This window comes from Tachysurus fulvidraco, chromosome 12 (genome assembly GCF_022655615.1).
Source record: "Tachysurus fulvidraco isolate hzauxx_2018 chromosome 12, HZAU_PFXX_2.0, whole genome shotgun sequence".
Lineage (NCBI taxonomy): Eukaryota > Metazoa > Chordata > Actinopteri > Siluriformes > Bagridae > Tachysurus > Tachysurus fulvidraco.
The window spans coordinates 8,773,720-8,795,798 of NC_062529.1; the positions used below are offsets into that span (position 1 = coordinate 8,773,720).

Sequence of the window (22,079 nt, forward strand, 5' to 3'; positions counted from 1 at the left end):
GAGTTCTGGGATGTATTCAGTAAGGACAAAGTTTGTGCTCTGCTCCTCAGAAACCTTATAAACCTTATCACTATGCCAGTAAATTGCTCTCTGATTCTACTGGTCCAACATCACACATTTATCACTTGTCCCACATCAAGAATACATCAACACTGTAACAATGATCAGGTCATCTACTTGTTCTATACGATATAGTCAAATAAGCATATATTCCCATTCTCTGATCCACACACAATACATGAAGCAAGTTTTGCAAGCCAAAGAGAAGGTTGTGTTTTAGGATCAGTAGAGATAGAATTATAATAAATGCCTCAAAAGTGACCATCACCACCATAATATAAAGGATCTGCAATGCTTTTTAGGGTTTACCAATTTAACAGGTATTATATGTAGACATTTTATTCCATAGCTGTGCCCATTACATCACAACACCACTAAAATATGCATTTAAGGAAATAAGTTTAAAGCTCTCAGGCCAACCAAGCCTTTACAGCTATAAAAATAAATCTCATTACTGCCCCAATTCTAAAATATCCTAACCCGAACCCATCATTTAAAGATAAAGTAGGTGCCTTAGAGGAAGGGGTGGAGATTTGTAAATTACAGAGTCAAGGCTCCCTAGTCAAGATTCACCACACTGCATTTTATTCCTAAAAAATATGCAGACAACGAGGTTCTATGGCAGTGGCAACATAAAATTCTTGGAAATCAACCTGGCATTAGAAAAGCACGATTGGTTACAGGGGACTAAAAATCCATTTAGTGAATTTACTGATCATAAAACATTTAATCAACACAAAACACATCATGCCTCATTGAGCTAGATGGGCAATATTCTTCTCGCTTTTCAAGTTCATGACCCAGAAGCAATAAAGAAGCCCTTATAATCCCTAAATCTTGCTACATAGCTATTCTCAGCAAGGACATTGATAAACATATCTCTACGTAACCAACCGGTGAAAACTTTGTGCCCCTCTGAGAAGACTTAAGTTCCCCCCACCTACACATATGCCCTTATTACATGTCCTCAAGCTTCCCAAGACACTGGAAATCCCCAGGATAACAAAAACCCATCAACTCCTCAGTGCAAAGTCCTGGTTCAAGTCCAATTTTAAAGGACATTCTGTAGTTCAACAAAACATGCTCATGAAATCTGTGCACAAGGCGTACCATAAACCCACAGGCAGTATGCACACTACTCCCACTTTCAATTTCTCAGTGCTGTTTTGGTGGCAACAAGATAGATTTTCTTTAAGACTCTGTTTTCTAGCTCTATTCACAGAATATGAGATGGGTAGTGTGCTATTTCAAAACGTGTTCCGGTAATAATGGCAAAGAGATATTTCTGCAGAGCTTGTTTCTGATAGATTACTCCAATTCACATCACAAGTATGGCAATCATTCATGGATAAGCTGGGAGACACAGTCAGTGTCAGGTCAGGTTATCACCCTCAAGCGAATGGGTAAGAGGCTAATCAAGAGGCAGGCTAATCAAGAAATAGGAAGATTTCTATGAACATTGTCACAAATGACCTGAAGCAAGAGCATGTTTTCTCACATCGGAGGAATATGCCCAAAATTCCCTTTGACATTACATAATGAATCGCCTATTCTTTCAACTTTCAACCAGACACTATTCACATTTACGGCATTTGGCTGACACCCTTATCCAGAGTGACATGCTTTTAAGTCCCTATCTATGAACACATTTACATCCGTTCACTAGGATACAGACTTAGGATACCATCAATTTAAAACTGTTCAATGTTTTCTTTTTTAAATATACACATATAACAAACAGGGTAAAAATGCTAGTTTAAGTGTTTCAGGGAGGGAGAGGTAGGTCTTCACTCGTTGTTTGAAGATCACATCTAGGTGTTTGGACATATCCACACACAGTATGTTAACAATCAATCCATGTCCCCAGATAACACTCCAAGAAAACACTTTGGGGAATAAAACAGTGGGGACTTGGGGACCATCAATGCATTGATGAGGTAATAGATGAAATTAGGTATGCTTGTATAACAGCTGTGTCAGCATTACCCACACTGAAATGTATTATCAAAAACTATACACCATGTGTCATGAATGCGAGATAAAACAGACCCAAATGCAGGATAGCAAAATAAACAGGGTTTAATAAAAAAAAAGACACAAAACATAACACGGACTAGAGACAGGACAACAAGACAAAATCACAGTAGATGCCGTGCTGCACAAAGCAACGCGGCACAGTTAAATAGACAAAGGTAATGACAAGGTATGTGCAGATGGGAGGAGCAGAAAAAGGCAGGACAGACACGTGACGAGGAACATAAACAAATGCACGTGGCCAAAGTCCGGGCTGAGTCCTGACACCATGTCTCTGTCTTGCCCAGATTGTCCATAAAGTAATGCCATAACATAAGATAAGCATAATTATAGCTAGTTAATTAAACAGTTAATTAATGATTTATTATTATTATTATTATTAACAGTCAATCACTGCCACATTCTGTATATAAAATTACACTACAGGACTGTAAAATTGTTCAGAAGTTATTCTTTTATAATTTTTGTCTTTGCAGAGGTGCTTATCAGATCTTTAGATCTTAATTTCCTGACTAGCTCAGACTTAATTGCCTTTTAGGTGCAGTGCTGAAAAACATTTCTGGCCCATGATTGTTCTCAGCTCCTCCATCTGTTTTGTATAGGAAAAAGTCTTTTCTCATTTTTTCTTGCAGTTTGGCACAGATCATTTCAGAAAAAAAGCCTTTGTGTGACAAAGGCATTGACAAATTTGGATGACATTGGCTGTCTGTAATCTGTAGCTTAAAAAAAAAAAAGGTTTACATTGTCTTTTCTTTCTCCTCTCTGACAAAGGGTCCAAACTGAAGCAGCTCATCTGTGAAGAACTTGTTTAGTTCCTATGGGTATTAAGCTAAGAGCCCATCTGCTTGTTTGTTATCTAGTCCATCATTACAGTGTGTAACAAAGCACATGAAAGTGAGCATTTACAGCTCTGTGTGCACCCAGGCATCTTTCTAAAAATTCAGCTACACTATGAGCCTTTTCCATTTTGTGTGCAAAATCTCATTGTAGAAATAACCAGGACAGGATCTTCAAACTCTAAAGAAACTCTCTTCACAGTGATTCCTAATGGAAATACAACAGGTTCTGCAAGTAAACAGAAACTGATCGATCCATGGTCCTCTTCTGTAAGATGCTGTATGAAGCTCCAAATTTATTTATTTATTTTTATTATTTTATTCTATTATAAGATTCTGGCTGTTTTGCACTGAATGCCCTCCTACTTATCATTGTCTATTGCCATCATCTCATCTCAAAACCATTTCACAAGATTATCACTAAGTGCTGCTTGGCATGACGATCTAGTGGGTGAGAGGATTGAGTCAGACTAATGACACTGCTTTTGGATATCTTATTCAATCTGTGATCGGTAGACAAAGGGCAAAACGTGTAAAGTGCTTTGCAATGAAATACACTCTTGTGTATCTGTTTTGGGTTGAATGTGTGAATGTGCTGTGCATGACATGAATGCAAAAAGTTTTGCCAGCATATGTCTGATCAGTGTAGTGTTTATTTCACTCTTAGTATTTTACTCTTGCATCCAAATGACAATGATATTAGTGCAGAATGGAAGACTTTCTGTCAGGGCAACATCTTTCATCATATGCTTAAGGAATTTACACTGACACATAAGCATTTTTTTAAATATCCAAATTTGCATACATGATTAAGAAGTTACATGATCCATACCTGGGGTCTGCAGTGGCTTATTGGCTAAAGCGGCTGCCTCATAATGCCAACCGATTCACACAATCTGTGCCCATGTTCTCCCCATGGATTGGTGGTTTTCTCTGGGTACTCTGGTATATTCCCCCAGTCCAAAGACATGCATGGTAGGCTGACTGGCATCTCTAAATTGTCCTTAATGTATGAATGGAAAGGTTCTAATGTAGGATGTCCCTGTGTAGGATAAGCAATTCAGAAAATGGATGAATGGATAGCCCCTAGAAATTAATCTCACTCCAGCTCTCAAAAACACTTTTCCAATGCAAAAAATGCAGCATCTGCCTGCAAAATGACTGATGTACAAATATATATGTATTGGTCTAAAATTATCAGAAGACATCAGAAGACAAGATTTTTTTCCAAGATTAATATTTAATTGAAATATCATGGGGGAAAAACACAGGAAGAAACCTGCACTGTCCTCAACTTCATCACTTAAGTACCTAATTCATTTTAATGAGATGTGTGCAGGACAGTTTAATGTTTGAAATATTTGATTAGTTGTGTTTCCTACATCTTTTAAGCTTTATAAAATTAACAATAATGTACCTTCTATTTGTAGCTGTTTAGAACACATTATGTGTCCATTCTGCATAATGTATTTACATTCATTCACACATCTCTAGCGTGTGTTTCACCTTGAACAAAATTAGTGCTTAACAGTCCTGTTTTTTTGACAGTTTTTTTTGTCTCGTCGACGCATGCTTGATGTCTAATTAAGCATTCACTGTCCAAAGTGAGTCACTTAGGAGAGGAGTGTTCCTACTTCACTTAAATCACTGCTCTACATGGTAAAATATGCTGTCTGTGTGTTGCTTCAGATTATTGATTTGAAACTAAAGAAAAAAACAAAACAAAACAAAAATCTTACCCTGAACGCAAATGAATAATGACTCAATGCTGGCCCACATTTCACCATTTCACCTCATCCACATCCTGCTATGACAGCGATAAATAGCAATGAACCCATACAAGTCTGGCTGCCAGAACGCAGACATAACTCAACTCTGATATGATCATACAGTATCTCATATCGAGCAAAGCGCACAGTAAAGGCCACTTTTGGCCCAAAATCTTGCACAAGCTTTAAGCCATTTTTGGTGCATGTTCTAAGCATGTCTAAACTCAACCATATTGTGTTCATGCAGAATTGATTAGCATCCATATGTGGCCTGTGCACTTCTAAATATCTCATTGCCCAGATCCTTGCAGTTGAATTTAGCTTGATGTATGTTTATTCTCAGAAAACAGTTTTCTCTCATGTTGGTTCTTGTACACTTTCATTCTCCTGAGACATGTCTCTATTTGAGCAAACAGAGCAGTGAATTGATAATGCCATATCTGAGCCTGTAACAGCACAAGCATTTCTCTAACCTAATTCACAGTTCTCCATAATCACCCAGAGCGCTGATCCGGGGAAAAGCATTGTGAGCTATGATTAACACTTGACTCTGTAACACTGCTACTGTAATGAGTCACCAGTCAAGTGTAGAAGTCTTTCTTTTATATTAGTCACTCGACACATTTTGGAAGATATACTCCAAAATGTCAGATTTTTTTATTCTACCTTACTGAGGTCTGTCAGTAGGCATGTCTCAGTGGGCCATTCTTCTCAAAGACACAACGGGTAAATTATATTTAAACTACATTTTAATGTTCTGTAAGCTAAATCATTTATTCATGTCTATATTATCTTTAGCAACTGCTATATCCTGGTCAGGGTCCTGGTGGATCCAAAGCCAATCCTGGGAAGACTGGACACAAGATATGTGGGAGAATTCAGTCTGCCTTCATGCATGTTTTTTGACTGAAACTGGAGAACCTGGAGGAAATCCATGGACGGAACACAGATAGAACATGCAAAACTAAAAAGTATTCGAAGCTCAGTATTAAACCAAGGAACCTGGAAATGGGAGTTGGCAAAATGTTTTTTGTATGTAAAAATTGTTTCTGAAATACTTGATGCCAAACCTTCTGTCTATTCTGATGATTGAAGTGAACATTACTGTATTACTGTATCTGCATGATTTTATGCATTGTGCTGCTGCAACATGATTATAGTAGAAAACTGCCTAAATGTGCAGGTGTACAGATGTTCCTATTAAAGTGGACAGTAAATGTAGTATATTACTGTATATTGCAGATTTTTTCTCACAGCAATGCCAGTTCTTTCAACTTTTCCCCACCAGCAGTCTAACCAAGTTCATTATCATGCTCGTGATATGGTCTTGTGAAGATTCATTTGTCAGATGAGCTCATCAATGTCAAGCTTCACTGCTATGTGACACTCATTCATCACATAAAGCTAGCGCCACATGTTGCATGGCACTTAAAGTAATTCATTACAAAAGGGCTTAGGGATGAAACACAGATGTGGGATGCAAACTGGCTCAGTGATAGAGGTATGAATTTATGGAAAGGTTGATAAAACAGCAGAGCAAGACTTTTTTTGAACATATTGTCCTTTCTGCGGTGAAAGTAATGTTTGTGTCCTTTTGAAACACAAATGTATTATATAGATATGATGACCTTTAGCCAAAGCCCACTTTGAAGGCAGATCGATTTTTGGGTGTGAATTGCTTTCCTATTCCGCATGAATACCCCAACACTTATTCTTTAGCGATTTTCCATTCTGGCTTGACAAGGTGAAGTGAAGTTTACTATATGCCATCATGAACAGAATGTAAACACTAAAACTGGTATATCTTTACCTGAAGGCTTACCTTAAAATGACAATTGCAAATTATAATATTTTAAATAGATACTAAAAGACTACACTGTTATCTGATTCTTATTACTTACAGTATTATAGTATCAGTAAGTACGTTTTATTTCTATGGCACATTTACAGTAACAATGGTTGGCCAAATTACTGTGAAAAATACAGACATGCTAAGACAAAATCCTATTAATTGTAATACCACTTAGAAAGTAGAATTCATATGTACAAATGCAAGCATGAAGGGTTGAGTGTGAATGTTAAAATGGTTACTGATGATGCACACCTGATATCAAGAGGTAGGATATCTTAAAAACTTTTTTTTAAATGTTTTTTTTTTTTATTTCACAAACAATGCATCCATTATGAAAGCATCTGATAGAGAATCCACACACATTAGTACAACCATAACCCTTGTATGGTGTTTGTAGTTTTGTTACTCAGCCAGTGTTCGTGGGTCTGGTGACTGTGGGTCTGGTTCGTGGGGACCCGCTGAATATTTGGGTTTTTAATTCAACACAATCAAATATTTTATGTTAAAATACTCTGCAGATGTTTACTTCATCCCAATTACAAGCAATATAAACATCATATATGGTTAATATTTGCCCTTTAACTTTATTACATCACATTTTTTAATTAAAGTGCTACTTGTTTTTTGTTGTTTTTTAATACAATGTTAAGAGTGGAAAAAAAATCAAATTTACAAGGAGGCAAAGTTTTTCAAAACTATTGATGTTTATGAATATGGGTCCCACAGACCCGAAGAACATACAAGGGATAATTGTCCCGGATGCCAGAAGTCTTGTGAGCAGAAAATTGACATTAATCTCACACGTGTCATATCTGCAGACGTCACAAACCCTGTCTCACGTGGCCCGCAAATATGGCCGCACACTCCTAGCAACCACAACCACTCTCATTCCCTGTCTCCATCCTTCTGATTACATTAATTTTTGTTTAAATAGTATGTTTTGTAAACTTAGTTTAAAACACTTTTGTTTCAGTTTAATATTTGATCAGTACAGTATATGCTCAGTTTCCCTGTGTACGTGACGTCCCTGTTTTTCATGCGCCTGCTTTTGATTGTGTTTGGAACCAGTTTGTACTTCAAATGACCTTTGCCTTTTTGACCATTGACTAAGGTCTGTCTGTCTGTCTGTCTGTCTGTCTGTCTGTCTATCTATCTATCTATCTATCTATCTATCTATCTATCTATCTATCTATCTATCTATCTATTTATTTATTTATTTATTTATTTATTTATTTGGAGCTGTTCCTTGCATCCACTCTCCAAGCATCTATGTCCGCGTGTCCATAAATGCAGTTACTGCAGAATGCTACCAAATGACAAACATAAGATAACAAAAGACGATTTATCAACAACAACAAAAAAGAAAAAAAGAAAAAAAGAAAAAGCATTGGGGAGGAATCACGAAAATTAGAAACACAACACGACTAAACAAACATTAAGTTACATAGCCCAACAAAAAGAAAAGAAAAGACAAGTACTCCACGAAGCTAGATGCAATGTGGAGGAAATAAATAGACATAATGATTAACAGGCAATTAGGAACAGGTGAGTCCAGATGTGAAACACGTGATACACCCTAATGAGTCCTGACATCGTAACAACATGAGTATATGTGTATAACATTAAAGATAAGCATTCAAATGTGATTAAAATATTGGGAATGAAGTTATGACTTGAAATGTAGATCTGCATAATAGCCAGCCAACCAGAGTGGTACTACAAGCTGTAGGGGGTTTTCCTAAATAAATACATTTTTAAAAAATGCTGTCTAGTATCGACACATGCTGTAGTTTCTTAGCAAGGAGTATACTGTAAGTCAGCAACAAGACCAAGTTATGTTCATGTTTCGTTCCTGACATACAGCAAATTATATTTACTTGTAGAAATCACTCTTGTATCAGAGTGCAACATTATATAGCGAAAATGAGTTTATCCCATTGGAAACTTAACAATAGCACTAAGCAAAAAGCTAAGAATATTTTTTTTTCAGAGTACTATTGATTTGTCCATTTTGAAATAAATAAATAAATAAATAAATAAATAAATAAATAAATAAATAAATAAATAAATAAATAAGTCATATTCTTGTTATGTTGGAGGCTGTGATATTTTAATGCCAAGGACCACCGTGAGATTTGTCGCAACAGCCCAAGCATTTAATTGATTCACCACTTCCTCTGTGCCACCAACACCACATCCAATCACTTCAGACTGAGTGTGAACTAATTACCATAATTCACAAGAAACAAGGCTTCTGATTACACCACTAGGCTTATGTAACAGCCTCCACTCCACATTTTAATATAAACTCATTCATTTTTTCCCCCACTCAGAACTATATCTTTGGACTATTTCAGGATGCATTTTTGATTCATTGATGCATTAATATTCACATCCGTCAAGACTGAAGTTAAAAGGTTTATTTCATAACGAATATATAATGAATATTATGATGATAAAAAGAATAATCTAAAGCTTTTGAAGCCATGGTTGTCATTTCTCAAGTCCCCCCCCCCCCCCCAACTCCCCCAGCTCCTTCAACCCATGGACATAAAATTTTGTCTGTGTATTTTGTCCTACCTGAAATCTCATCTGTTCAAGGAAGCCACCTGCTCAACGAAGCCAGCTGTTCAACAATCTGACATGCAGTTATGGAGAAGGGGAATTTTTCAAACGAGACAGGTTGAGGGTCTCTAGAACATTCTTCAGACTCCACCCAGTGCTACCCAGTACATGAGCTTCAACTCACGCACTCACTCACTCATCATTTTGCAGCATTTCTAACAGCTGCAGAGAAACTGCTAAAGGAGATTGGAAAAAAATTTTTTCTAAATTATTATTAATTAATTCTAATATCAGTTTTATAAGAAAATTGACTTGTAAGTTTGTTTTTCTGAGCATGCTGGAGAATCTGCCACAGCACTTCTGACTGTATACTTCTGACTACACACAACACTCACACTCCTTTGTCCGTCTACTATGTAATACCTCTTTATTTGCCGAACTTCAAACATTTTTGATTATTTTTAGTATTGATTCAGTAATAATGTTTTCTAAATGTTATGATTATACATCAAATTGGTGCCATTTCTCTCTACAGGTTGGATGGATTTCATCATTGTAAATCTTTCTACTATGAAAGGCTATTTACATTTCACAAACATTTATGAAACTTTTGGGAAACCCAAACCTTTTTTTAATAATTGTTTATAACTGTAGGTTTATTATATGTTATAATATGTCTATAATATTTTTTCGAATGACCAGGTATAAATGAGATCAAAGTCACCATCTATACATATTTGCATTCCAGGCCCAATGAATATGTTCTATACTTCTTATATAATATACAAAATTTCTTAATATTAAGTTAGATATGCTATTTATAATTATAATAATAAACAATGTTAGTGTCAATTCTGTTACTTTAATCATTATACAGTCCATTATCTGCAAAGAGAAAATTGAACAACCTAAAAGGCACCCGAGGACTGGATGTTTAATATATGCTATTATATGTCTCCACCTAATTATTCCCTAAACCAATTAATCCATCTGGGTCCCGGTAGCAACAGGAGGACCAGAGACAGCCAGACTTCCCTGTCTCCGGAAAAATTTACTTTAGATCCTCCTGGGGTATCTCGGTGATCCCAGGCCAGATATATAATGGGAGATATAATCTCTTCAGTGGTACACCACCTAAGGGAGGTGCCCAGGGGCATCCTTATCACATGCCCCAACCACAACTGGCTGCTCTAATTACAGAGGATCAGTGGCTGTACCTGTCCCAGATTTCTGAACTTTTCATCCAGTCATGGAGAGTAAACCCAGCCACCCTGCAAAAAAAAAAAGTCTGCCACTTTTATTTGCAAACCTTGTTCTTTCGGTCATTACCCAAATTACATGACCATAGGTGAGGGAGGGATGTAGATTTCCTGGTAAATTGATGAGACAAGTATTTATTGTATGTTCTCCTGCTTTTGTGCCAAAAGAATAGCTTTATTGACACAAAGCTGAGATGGGACCACCACCAAGCAGCATGCCAGATACCATCCTCAACCCTGCTACTACTTGAAATCCTGTCTAAGAATATTCCAAACATTGTATGTTTGTTATATACAGAATTTTTATTTTCTATTTTTAATGCGTGTGAATATCTCCTTAGTTGGTTGTTGGTTTGGGTCGTTGTTGCACTGTGAGATGAGTAACTAAGGAAAACCAGTTCACTACTATACATTGTACACATAATAATACATTACCTTGTGTTAAATCCCTATTTCAATAAAGGTCATAATGTCATACATTGAAAAAATACTTTCTGAATGCACTGTAGGTTAAAGCCAGGTAACAAACTTTTAAATACTTTTACATGAAAGGAGTTTTTTGAAAGGATAAAATCCAGTCATTAGCAGCGGATTACTGACGTAGGCAACTCCATGCTACTTGCTGAGAAACAATCAAATGAAGGACTATAAACCCGGATGAAATAAGAAACAAAAACAGAGGAACACTGAGCATTTGTTATCAACTGCAAGCACACTGTAGTGTATTCAAATTGTTTCCATGGCATTTAAATCCCTTTTAGATGATTGAGCGGGAAAAAAGCTTTATAAATATTCATGAGTTATCTGATTAATCAGGATGCCTGTTGTGGCCCTGAGAGTAGAGTTCTGGCACAGCTAAAACCTTGAAATTACACCAATCTCTGTAAAAATGAATGAGCAATTGAAGAAAAAATGTGAATTGCACAGATCAGTCAGGTCTGGAAATGTATTCAGAGAGCAAAAGAAGTCATCTCAGAGTGGTTTTCCTTGTAACACATTCTGCCCTAGGACTACAGAAAGCACTCAGGAAACCAATATAATATAAATTTAAACACTTCTCTGGTGTAATGGTGTAACATTTGGAGCTAAGGTTTGCATTTTACACGCCTTTGTACATACAGAACAGCATCAATAATGTCTGTCTGAAAACCAAGCATACTAACACCAGAACAAATCTTCCAGTAAAACATCCGTGAGCCTTAGAAAATTGAGAAATGCTTCCACTTAAATCTATTCACACATTCTTATCTCAGGCTGCTGTGTGTAATACTCAGAAAGCAAAGATGATGTTAATGCAAGCAATTTAAAGTGTGTTTCTTGCAGCTGGGCCTTAAAAATGATAAGCAAATATACAGTTAAGATCCTGTTTACACCTGATTGTTTAGTGAATCATCAGTATTAGGATTATATAATAGAGGAGATAATCTGTGTCAAAGCACTAGTATGAAAGCACCAGTTGTTGTTGTAAATCTGATTGCACAACACACTCGTTGGCCTGAGACACATTTTATCCACTGTATATATATGTGTAGAAGTGTAAATGCATCTGTCTGTCTGGACCATATTTAACGGGTTAAATTGTTTTAGCAAAGATAATAAAAAAAAAGCCGTAGCAAGATTAAATATTGTACAAAGAATTGTACCGTTCGTGATATGTATTATATTGTATTATATGTATATGTATTATTATATGATTATTAGTAAATCAACTAAAATGATGCACTACAACAACTGTGTTAACTTGCATATTAACACACAATAAATAGAACCCTTAGAGTTTTATGTGATTGTTGCAGCCAAAAATGAATTTGCTGCTGCTTTTTCCAAATTTTGCAATGCAGCAGCAGCAAAGTATCTGAACTGGTGAAATTGCAAGCACAGGATTCTTCTTTAAAAACTCCCACCAGTGAAGATAGACATGTAATTACTTTCTATGATAGCTCTACTCATGTTTTCAACACGCGCGAGTCCCAGAGGGCTTTGGCTGAATGTGCATTGTGTTAATGTCACACGCCGTGTCTTGATCTGTAGAACATCTGCTGTAATTTTGAAAAATTGCAAGCTCCTGAAAATATGAGTTAAATATCTGCAATGGCAAAAATCACGAATTCCAGGAGGGACTGAATAGTTAACCGAATTCATTTTACCCAGGCAGCATCTGGATAACATCTTACCTGTATTCAATGAAGTTAATAGGTCAAAGTCACAATCTACGAAGGACATCTTTGCACTCCGTGGCCTCTGAATATGTTCCATTCTTCTTATATGACATTCTATATATCTTACAACCCACTGAATCCTGAGCTAGCTCAAGTGACTGAATCAGTATGAGAGCAGAGTACTAGAAAATCTGAGCTCAGTGTACTAGCAATGTTAATCTATTTGTAAGTAAGATGTGTTTGGTGAAAAAAAGATATAAAAAAAATAATAATAATGATAATAATAATATTGTTAGTGTTTGATAAAATTAGTCAATTCTGATACTGTAATCAATGAACAATGTCCATTGTCTCCAAAGTGAAATTTGATCCAACCTCAAGGCTACCAAGTGCATGAGGACTGGATGAGCTATTACAAAGAAAGCATGTGATGGCTCACCCTGTACATACCCTTAAGAGATACTACAAAAGCTTAATCCCAAAACACATAATGTGGAAAATATTTATACTGAATACCATACTGTCACTTTATACATTTATCCAACGGTGATGTTCAAGCCAAGATCTACTACGTCATCTGTTCAGTCCAGCGATTGTCCAGCTTGAAATTCTTTTTAAAATGTCGTTTAAGGATTTTTAAAAGTTATTTTAACTCACAGCAGATTCTCGCTTGTACTCTCTATGCACAGATTTGCCTGAAGGATATAAATAAACAGTCAAAAAAAGCCATTTAAGGCTGCGCTGTGTGAAAATACCTTTTTGTATGTTTTGCAAAAAACAGAGATGCTGCTTTTGTCAGACCTACAATAAAAATCATATAAAAAGATGAAAGAAGAAAAAAACAAAAAAAAAATCTTTGTTGCCAGCCATGAAAAATCGTTCATCACTATTAGATTGTGTCTGAAGAAGAAAGTAAAACAGGACTAAACAAAGCAGATGTATTCATCTCCGTGTTGTTTATTTGGCATGTATAATTACTCGATGAAGGTCCAACACTTTGCTTCTGATTATAAAAATCTGTTTCATATTTAATTTTGTATATAAACTCTTTTTTTAATACCCATTAGACAATTAGGGGTGTTAGTCTAAGACAGTGAGGTCTACATGTTAATAACAAAAGTGCAGATGTGTTGATTGAGAACATTAATATTTGGCAAAACAATCTCATTATTACAGTAGGCAGCACGAAACACTCAACACTAAGGATAGCAATATGAGTTGTTTTGAGCTAACAATTAGAGCTTTAAGTTGTTAAACTTTGATACTTTTTGAGGTGATTAGTAATGGCTTGAAATGCAAATAGAGTTTAATGCTTTTAGATAGAGAAATCTGAATCGTAAGGCACAATCAGAAAAAAACACAGGTGTGAGTCAGGCAATAAGGAAACAGAGTAGACTTGGCAAAACAAGAAAGAGTCTGAAAGCCAGAACAATGATAAGAAATGATAAACAGCTTTGTAAAATCATTATGGGAATGCTGAGTGTTTATTTGGCAAGCTGAGCGTGAAATGAGAGTCCTTGTATACTGTGGTGTATAATTATAAACAATTGTGGTGTGTGTGTGTGTGTTTGTGTGGTCAGTTAGACGTGTACTGGTACATGACAGTCTCTGCTGGTGTTGTATTCCATTGCAACCGTGTTCGTAGGCAGTGTAGTACTCTGGGTAGTGTAGTCTTTTCTGGCATTGACATGATGTGACAGTTTAAACACCAAGGCTTTGAGGCTGTTGTTCTCATCTGAGGGCTCTGGTGTCCAGATACCAAGCAAGTCTGTGTCTATCATCACTGTATCCAGAAAAATCTCAGTATTATGTTTTTTGTTTGTAGGCAGGATAAGAAGTTCCACTTCTTAATTGATTTAAGCCACTGATAACTGATAACGAATCAATGGCACCATAGACATTAGGGAAAATAGTTCAATTAAGCAGTTTTTTGGTAAACTATTCTAGAATGTTTTTATGTGTATGTGGAAGTGTATGGAAATTAAATATAAGCAGCCCAAGTATCGAACCCTGGGGAACACCACAATTCATCAGGTGTCTGTTTGATTCATATTTCTAAAGATGAACAAAATCCCACCATGTGGTGATATTTAAGACAAATCGTGGCAAAGGCCACAGTGAGCTCATTGTTCTGAAGTAATCTGTATATAAACAGAGATAATGAACAAAGAACAGACTAAGGGCTATGGGTTGGCAAGAATAAAGCAGTGTATCATTTATTGTTAAGAAACTAATCAGTTGGTTAAAGATATTATTAGATCTCTTCTTTTTCGAAATGGGTCTGCAATTATTTAGCAGTTTCATCCGTTTGTATCCAGTAGGCAATTTTTTGAAGTGCAGTTTTCAACGAGCTAGGAAAATCATTTATGATTTGTAGTATGACTATTGTTATATGTTTTAAAAAGTTAGTAAAGAATTGACTTTAGGAAGAATCAAGGTGCTTCATTTTTCTGTGGGACTCTCCTATCGCTGAACTGTGACATTCAAACCAGGCCATGTGTATGAAGAGATGTTAAAGACACAGCATCATTACTGGACATGGAAGTTGTCATGGACAGTTTGTTTTGTTATATTATTTATTTATTTTAAGTAAATATTATTCCAGTTGCATAGAGGGATTAGTTAGTTAACATTATTGTTCATGATCCTAGTGAGAAAAGCTTGCTTCAAAAAAAAAAGGAGCAAAATGTGGACACAAAGCCTTTCTAGATAGATGAACAGGTAGATAAATGACAGACAAAGATAGACAGACAAATACACAGACAGTGCTAGTTAAATATTGAATGATACACAGACAAGAAAACAGATACATAGACAGACAGACAGACAGAGAGCTTTATAGATATACTGTAAATAGATATGCACAGAGACAGACAGACAGACAGACAGGCAGGCAGGCAGGCAGGCAGTCAGAGAGAGATAGACAGAAAGACAGACAGAGATAGATAGCTTTTTCCAACCAATGAAATGGTTATAACTGGTACAGTCACATCCGTAAAACAGCTCTTTTTTAGCTGAAGTTATCCAGACAAAGTGTCAGGCACAATTTGCATAGAGAATTTGATATTTTTGCTAAATGATCACTTTTGCACTGTCAGTGTGTACACCAGCAATGAATTAGATCATTTAATTTTGGAGTCTAGTTCATTAAGATTAAAACAGTACCAACACTACATTCATTTAACAAACAAGGCTTGTATCAAAAAGCATCAAATGAAGTCTCCGAGAAACAATAAAACGTGTTTGTAACAGATCTGATATTGAGAAGAATCAGCTCCTGCAGGCTCGCCTCCCAGATCTGTGATTCACATTACAGATACACAGATAATGCTGATAAACAAATTTACCCCGAGGTACGGATTTAACAAATATACTCCATCCGTGCAGGATTAAAATAAAACCTACTCTCCCTAGAGACACCAGCTTGTAGTTTGGAAAATTTGTAAGGATTTTTACTACTGTAGCAGGGACTCTGTAAACATTTCCATAATTTCCAGAAATTCATTCATGTCAGATTAAAGTGTACGAGTCCTGGTCACTGTGGTGTGGTGTTGTGTGGTGTGGTGGTTCAGCATGACACCATGTGGTCACTTTGCACCAGTGCAGCTTGTGTTTTTCATTATTTAAACTTAATAGTAAGCTAATGTGCCAATCACAGCATGGGGATATACAGAAGCAGTTCTAATCATAATTACAGATCAGATATACTGTATACTGTAATGATGCTCTCAATGAGGAAACATGTAAATATGAGAATAAAACCACTACAATTGGAGCAGATTCACAGACTTGCGTTTCTGCTTGGTGTGTCGATGTTCGAACACTGCAATGTTTATGGTTGAGGTAAAAAAAGAAAAAAAGAAAAACAAATCCACCTGCCTAAACATATCTGTAAATTTAGTCAGCCGTTTGCTTCTTAATTACATTAACAGTCTTTACGGTATAAATCTACATTTACACTTTTGGATATTTGGTCCCACTCTGATTCTAAGATTTACTTGCATGAATAAATGTCGCTGTTTATTCCATTTAGTCATCAAAAAACAAGATTCAGTTAAAATGTCGGTTGTTCAGTAGCAGCATGCTGAAATCGGACCACATTTTTCACCCACAATTAATTGCGGGTTATGAAAACAAGAATTCGTTGTTGATTTGTGGAAAATAGTGCAAACAGTAAAGCCTTTACTGTCTGAACAAACAACATGTGATTAGCTCGGTTGAGAAAGGCTTTGTTCATTATATAAACCATCAATGTAAATCCCACTGCGCCAGCATGGCAATGAGCCGCTGTACAGAGTGGACAAATAGCTCTCAGCGCTAATCATCTCTCTTACTCTGGCCCGAAACCTGTTACTGACTTAATGAATTCTTTATGAAAATGAAGCACAATGGATGACATTAGCATGACATGAGTCAGTTTTAACGTAAGCAATAAAGTCCCTAAATAGCTCCAATTTGTGCTCAACTTTTCAATTTGAGCCAATTTAAAAACCTGTTTAACTCAGGCTGTGCCACTTTAATATACAATATAGACATGTAGTCAAATGAAGTTTTAACCGAATATTTTGTGTATTAAAATGAAATGAGAAAAAAAGAAAAACCCCACAAGAATGTGAAACTCATATATTATTTATTCCATTTAAATATTTTCCTCTTATACATTTTTTTTAAATCTTAAATAATACAAATGCGCTGTGCTAGGGACTAATTTCCAAGAATGCCCAGTACTTCCATGCTGCATTGAAATATATATCTGTATACACACACATACACTCACACACTCACATCACCGAAGGAGTAAAGCGCTTGGTGAGTTTTGTACATCTTAGAATTAACCTCCCACTTCCTCTTGGCCCATTTTGGAACACAACTCTCTACGATTTCATCCAGAACTTTCTACTAAAGCAATTGACAATTCACAATGCTGAAGGAAAAGCAGAAATACTCAGTACTTGCTACGTAAGACTTTTAAATAAATGTTTACAATGCTGCAACAAATGAATGAAAGAAGAAAAAAAAAGAACCTTTTTTTATGAAAGACGAAGGAAATATTGGAATGGAAACAGATAACATGACTAAAGTGCTGTGATGAACCTTAATGCTTCTTGCATGAACACTGACTGTACTCACTACATGCTAATAATATATCCTCGTAGTCATTACATGATTATAGATGAGCATAAGGAAGACAGAATGTACAACAGCGTCTTGTGTACATCATTAATCTCCCATACAGTGTTTCCATAAAGAGTATTAGGTCGTTTACAATTTTTTTTTGTCTGCACTCAGTGCAAACTATTAGTCTCTTCGCCATACAGCCAGGTTTGGATAGAAAAATTCATAAGTCTAATTTTCCAATTCATAATTTAAAATGAATGAAGTACCTTCTTAGCTAACCATAAAAAGTAAAATATCGTCATAAACACTGTACGGAGAAAACTGAATAATTCAGATGTAGCTAAGAAGAAAATTCCAGAAAGCGCTGTATGGACTATGGGGACTGACTACACACTATACAAAATACTTCAAATAATTCAATGACCCATCCATCTCTAATAGCACTACTGTATAAACTTACAATTAGTATCTGCCAGTTGTGCTACCTACAACAAAACTGTCCCAACTGCTGTTTCTTTAAATAATAATAATAATAAAAAAAAAAATCACTATAAAGAAATGGTAGATGAAAACCTGAAAGGAAATGATATGCCTTCTTTCATGCTGTACATTTTGGCCGATACTGTCAAACATGGGTATCTTATGCACTGACTGGAGTCATGTGCATACTAAACTAGTACAGAAATCACATTTTCTAGCTATCACAACAATACACGTGTGACTGATATACTTTTTTTTTAATAGTTAAGAGGAATGGATAGTTAATGAAAAACTTGTGTGTGTGTGTATTAGCACTGAAGCATATTTGTGCTATGAATGAAAACCATAACAAGTATATGCTTGTTCACTGCATCAAGGCCTTAAATGAGAAGGAAAAAAAAGGCATGTCTCTGGTAAGCTGTTCCTGTCAGTTCCAGCTGCCTTATACTCTGCTTATATGTGATTTTTCAGATACGCAACTTCACCTACGCTGAGTGAAGCGAATTGGATCAGAAAGTCATAGCAGCCTTTTCCTAACAGCAGGAAATCATGCTTTGTCAAATCTTTTGTATTTGATTCAGTAGAAGAAAAGTACACGTCCTACATCATGCTTTTCTCTTTGCAAAAAAATGGCAGGGCTCATTCCAGTTCTGTGGTCCAATGCACCCAGGTGATAACGCTGCCTGGAAAATGTCCGGATTTTTCTGGCCTTTCTATTATTCCTGAATTGACCTCCAGGTCAATTTTTTTCCCTTTGTTTTATCTGAGCAGTTGAGAGTGAGGGTCACTATAGTGCAATGAGACTCATAAGGAATGGCTTTTTTTTTATCACCACAAACTGCTGCATGATACAAACCAAGCTGGGTAAAGGAAGCAAAAGAGCCATGAATGGGAGGATGAAAACCTCCAGTTGATTCTTTTTTCCACCGCAGACTATTACTATTAAAGGCACAAAAAGACCATATGAAACAGGGTTTTTTTTTTCATATTGATCTTGTATATGAAACAAGCGTATCTAAAGGTAACGCTGGGGGTGGGGGGGCAATGGCACATACTGAAAGCAGAAGTGTGTGTGCAAGGCAATTCTTTTCTATTCGCACGCTTGGAAATGGGACAGATTATCTCCCTCGGTTTATAGAATCGGAGACATTAATGCTCTCTGTTCTGTATTTACACATACAACAAATACACAGTATTTTTCCTCCATTTAAAGTCAGTAGCAGTATTAGTGCAAACTTTGGATGGCCGGAGGGAGGGGGCTTGTATGTTTAGCGGCGCCGTGTGAAAGCTTTGGTTTGCTGGAAAGGCAGGATGTGACGAAGGGAGGTGAGACACTCTCTTTCTAAGGTGTAAGGCAAGTCCTCACGAGCTATAGAAGGATGAGAGATCGTTCAAAAATCTAATTGGTCAATCCATAGCAAAAATTAGCCAATTGCTAGATGAGGAACTCTGGGGTATTTGGTCCACCAGAATACATCATATGGTCCTGCATGGTATAGACAAATTGGTATGTGATTGGTTAAGAGTTGATTTGGGGAAGTACTCTTGGCCTTGTCTACTTAACCCATTCATTTAATTGCTCTAAAAATAAATATTTCCACCATATATCTATAAATAAATAACTCTACAGCCAATATGGGCATATTTATAGTCTAATTCATAATTTAAGGTACCTCTTAAATATGTACCTACAACTTTGATTTTTTTTTTCTTCTTCCACACACAAATCCAGCGAGTATAAAATATAACTATTGACAAGCCAAATAAATATATAAGCAGTTTCATGGAGTTACAGATCACACATTGGCCATCAGATCTGACCCAAGTTGTGCTCAACATAGCATTCTGCTAAAACCGCAAACTGAATTTGTTTCAGCTTGTACAAATATGGAGACTGGAAAGAGCAGCCTAACTTTTACAGTCCTGTGGCCTTTCAGGAATTCCTTTGATTAGGATATTGATTGTATCTTCACCTTATGGACTCTGGGTTTTCAGTGTATGGCTCCACGATAGCAAACGTTTCTACTACTAGCGCTACTGCAGGTTCTTCAGAAGGCGGCCGTAGCGGAAGTCATAAACATGGCGACAGACAAACACCAGGTCAGGGTCGATGTCAGTGGGCACGCTGCGATGAGCTGGAATGGTGTAGTTGTGAGCCGGAGGGACCAGTGGGGCACTTTTGGGATGACCCTCCTCACGACGCTTCACCAAGGCACAAAATCTAATGTGACACAAGATACACAATAAACAGGGAGCGACGATGTGTTAAATCAGACTCGTTGTAAAACAAGACTTACCTGCAATATTGTGCTAATGTCAAGACGTAGCACTTATCCTCAATGCACGCGACGCTGTTCTCGTCCTGATGCCGGGATGCAAAAATCTCGTTCTGAAATCCCACAGCACAGACACAAAGCTTTGATACTCAAATATTCACCACATCAACGAGAGCAGACAATCAGTGCAGCGCACACAGGTGTCCAATTTCAAAAGCACTCAAAGAGCAATGCAAGTCGGCTGTTTTTTTATTCCCTCCTCCCCTTCGCCGTGGTCTCCAGGGCTTACTGAGTGCAGAAAGCTTGTGCTGCCTACTGCCTCTTTGAAACTCATAATCAAGGCAAGTCAAATGTTTGCACTGCTTTCTCAAGAAGAACCTCAGCGACGGCAGATAAAGGCGACTTACCTCACAGTGCATACTGGGATTGCGGCCCCCTTGAGTGTGCTCTGGACGGTAGTACCAAAACAGGCTCATCATCAGCTCCCCTGTGGAAAGTCATATCACTTATTAGTTTATCTGCCAGGTGCTGCAGCTACTCTAAATAAACCAGCAGACAGCTAATAAGTTTTACTGCTATCTATCTCTCTCTCTCTCTGTCTGTCTGTTCGTCCATCTATCTAAAAAAAAAAAAAAAAAGACAAATCTTGAAAGACAAAATCAGTAATGTCATAAATGTATTAAATAATGTATACAGCTGTTATAGATGCTATTAAGTAATATCTTAATACTGATGAAACATCAGTACCTCTGTACCATGATCTCATTCTCAAGTCTTCCCAATGCAGAATCTTCCTACACAATACCTTGTCAGAGTAACGTGGATCGTTTCTCCACTACACTGTAATTACCAGAAACTGCTCCCCTAATTTTATATGCTTTCACCTGTTAGGCTTCTACACGCAGGGGTGTAATCATCTTATTGAGACTAGGTGAGGTGCTACTCAGCTACTGTGATGGATTAGTACAGCAGTTTAGCATTTGTAGTGATGGGAATCTTCACTTGTCTCACATTCTGCTTACAACTCAGGGGATTTGATTATACATAGATTCTCAATGCATCTCAAGTACTATTGTCTGTAGTAACCGATCCAGTGATTTAACTTGTTTTATCTGTGACAAAAGACATTGTTGTCTCACAGGACACTGCCAACTTATCAATATATTCATTCATTACTTAAGCTTATATGTTGCTGTTCAGTGTTGGTACAGTGCTGTCTGTGAAAAACCACTAAAACCTCGAGACACTGTACCTCGGTTCCAAGGTAAAAACCACAGCCTTTGCTTTACATGACTGATTAACTGCACATATCCTTAGCAACTGTGATAGCTTTTTTTGCACTATCAGAATTGAGTGTCAACTTTGATTCAAATGCCTTTTCAAGGGAACCCTGGTTAACCACTACAATTTTTTCTTGCTTCAGGAGGAAGCACCTGATTTTATTTCTCTTTACTCTAGTGCCCCTTTTCCACCGAGGCAATTTGAGTGCTGGTTCGGAGCCAGAGCCTAATTTAGAACCAGTTCTATCTTTTGACAGCCAAAGCACCGGCTCTGAACCAGGAAAAGCGATTCTTAAGTAGCACCAAAACATTGCTGGTCTAGACTTAAGAACCGCTTGTGTCAGGGGCTGTGGGCGGGGCTTCTGTTAGCACATTTGTTAATGTACCTTAA

General features: G+C 36.8%; 1 protein-coding gene across 3 annotated transcripts in view; it reads right to left on the reverse strand.

Annotated features, from left to right (window-relative positions):
• Window positions 1–17,147: 17,147 nt before the first annotated feature.
• Window positions 17,148–22,079, reverse strand: part of bahd1 (bromo adjacent homology domain containing 1) — a 46,169-nt gene continuing 41,237 nt past the window's right edge. For all 3 annotated transcript variants that reach the window (XM_027172428.2, XM_027172427.2, XM_027172431.2), the window contains exons 5-7: window positions 20,816–20,895; window positions 20,430–20,521; window positions 17,148–20,353 (exon numbers count right to left, since the gene is read on the reverse strand). In XM_027172428.2, the coding sequence (XP_027028229.2) occupies window positions 20,167–20,353; window positions 20,430–20,521; window positions 20,816–20,895 (359 nt within the window). In that variant the 3' untranslated portion in view covers window positions 17,148–20,166. The remainder of the gene's footprint in view (window positions 20,354–20,429; window positions 20,522–20,815; window positions 20,896–22,079) is intronic.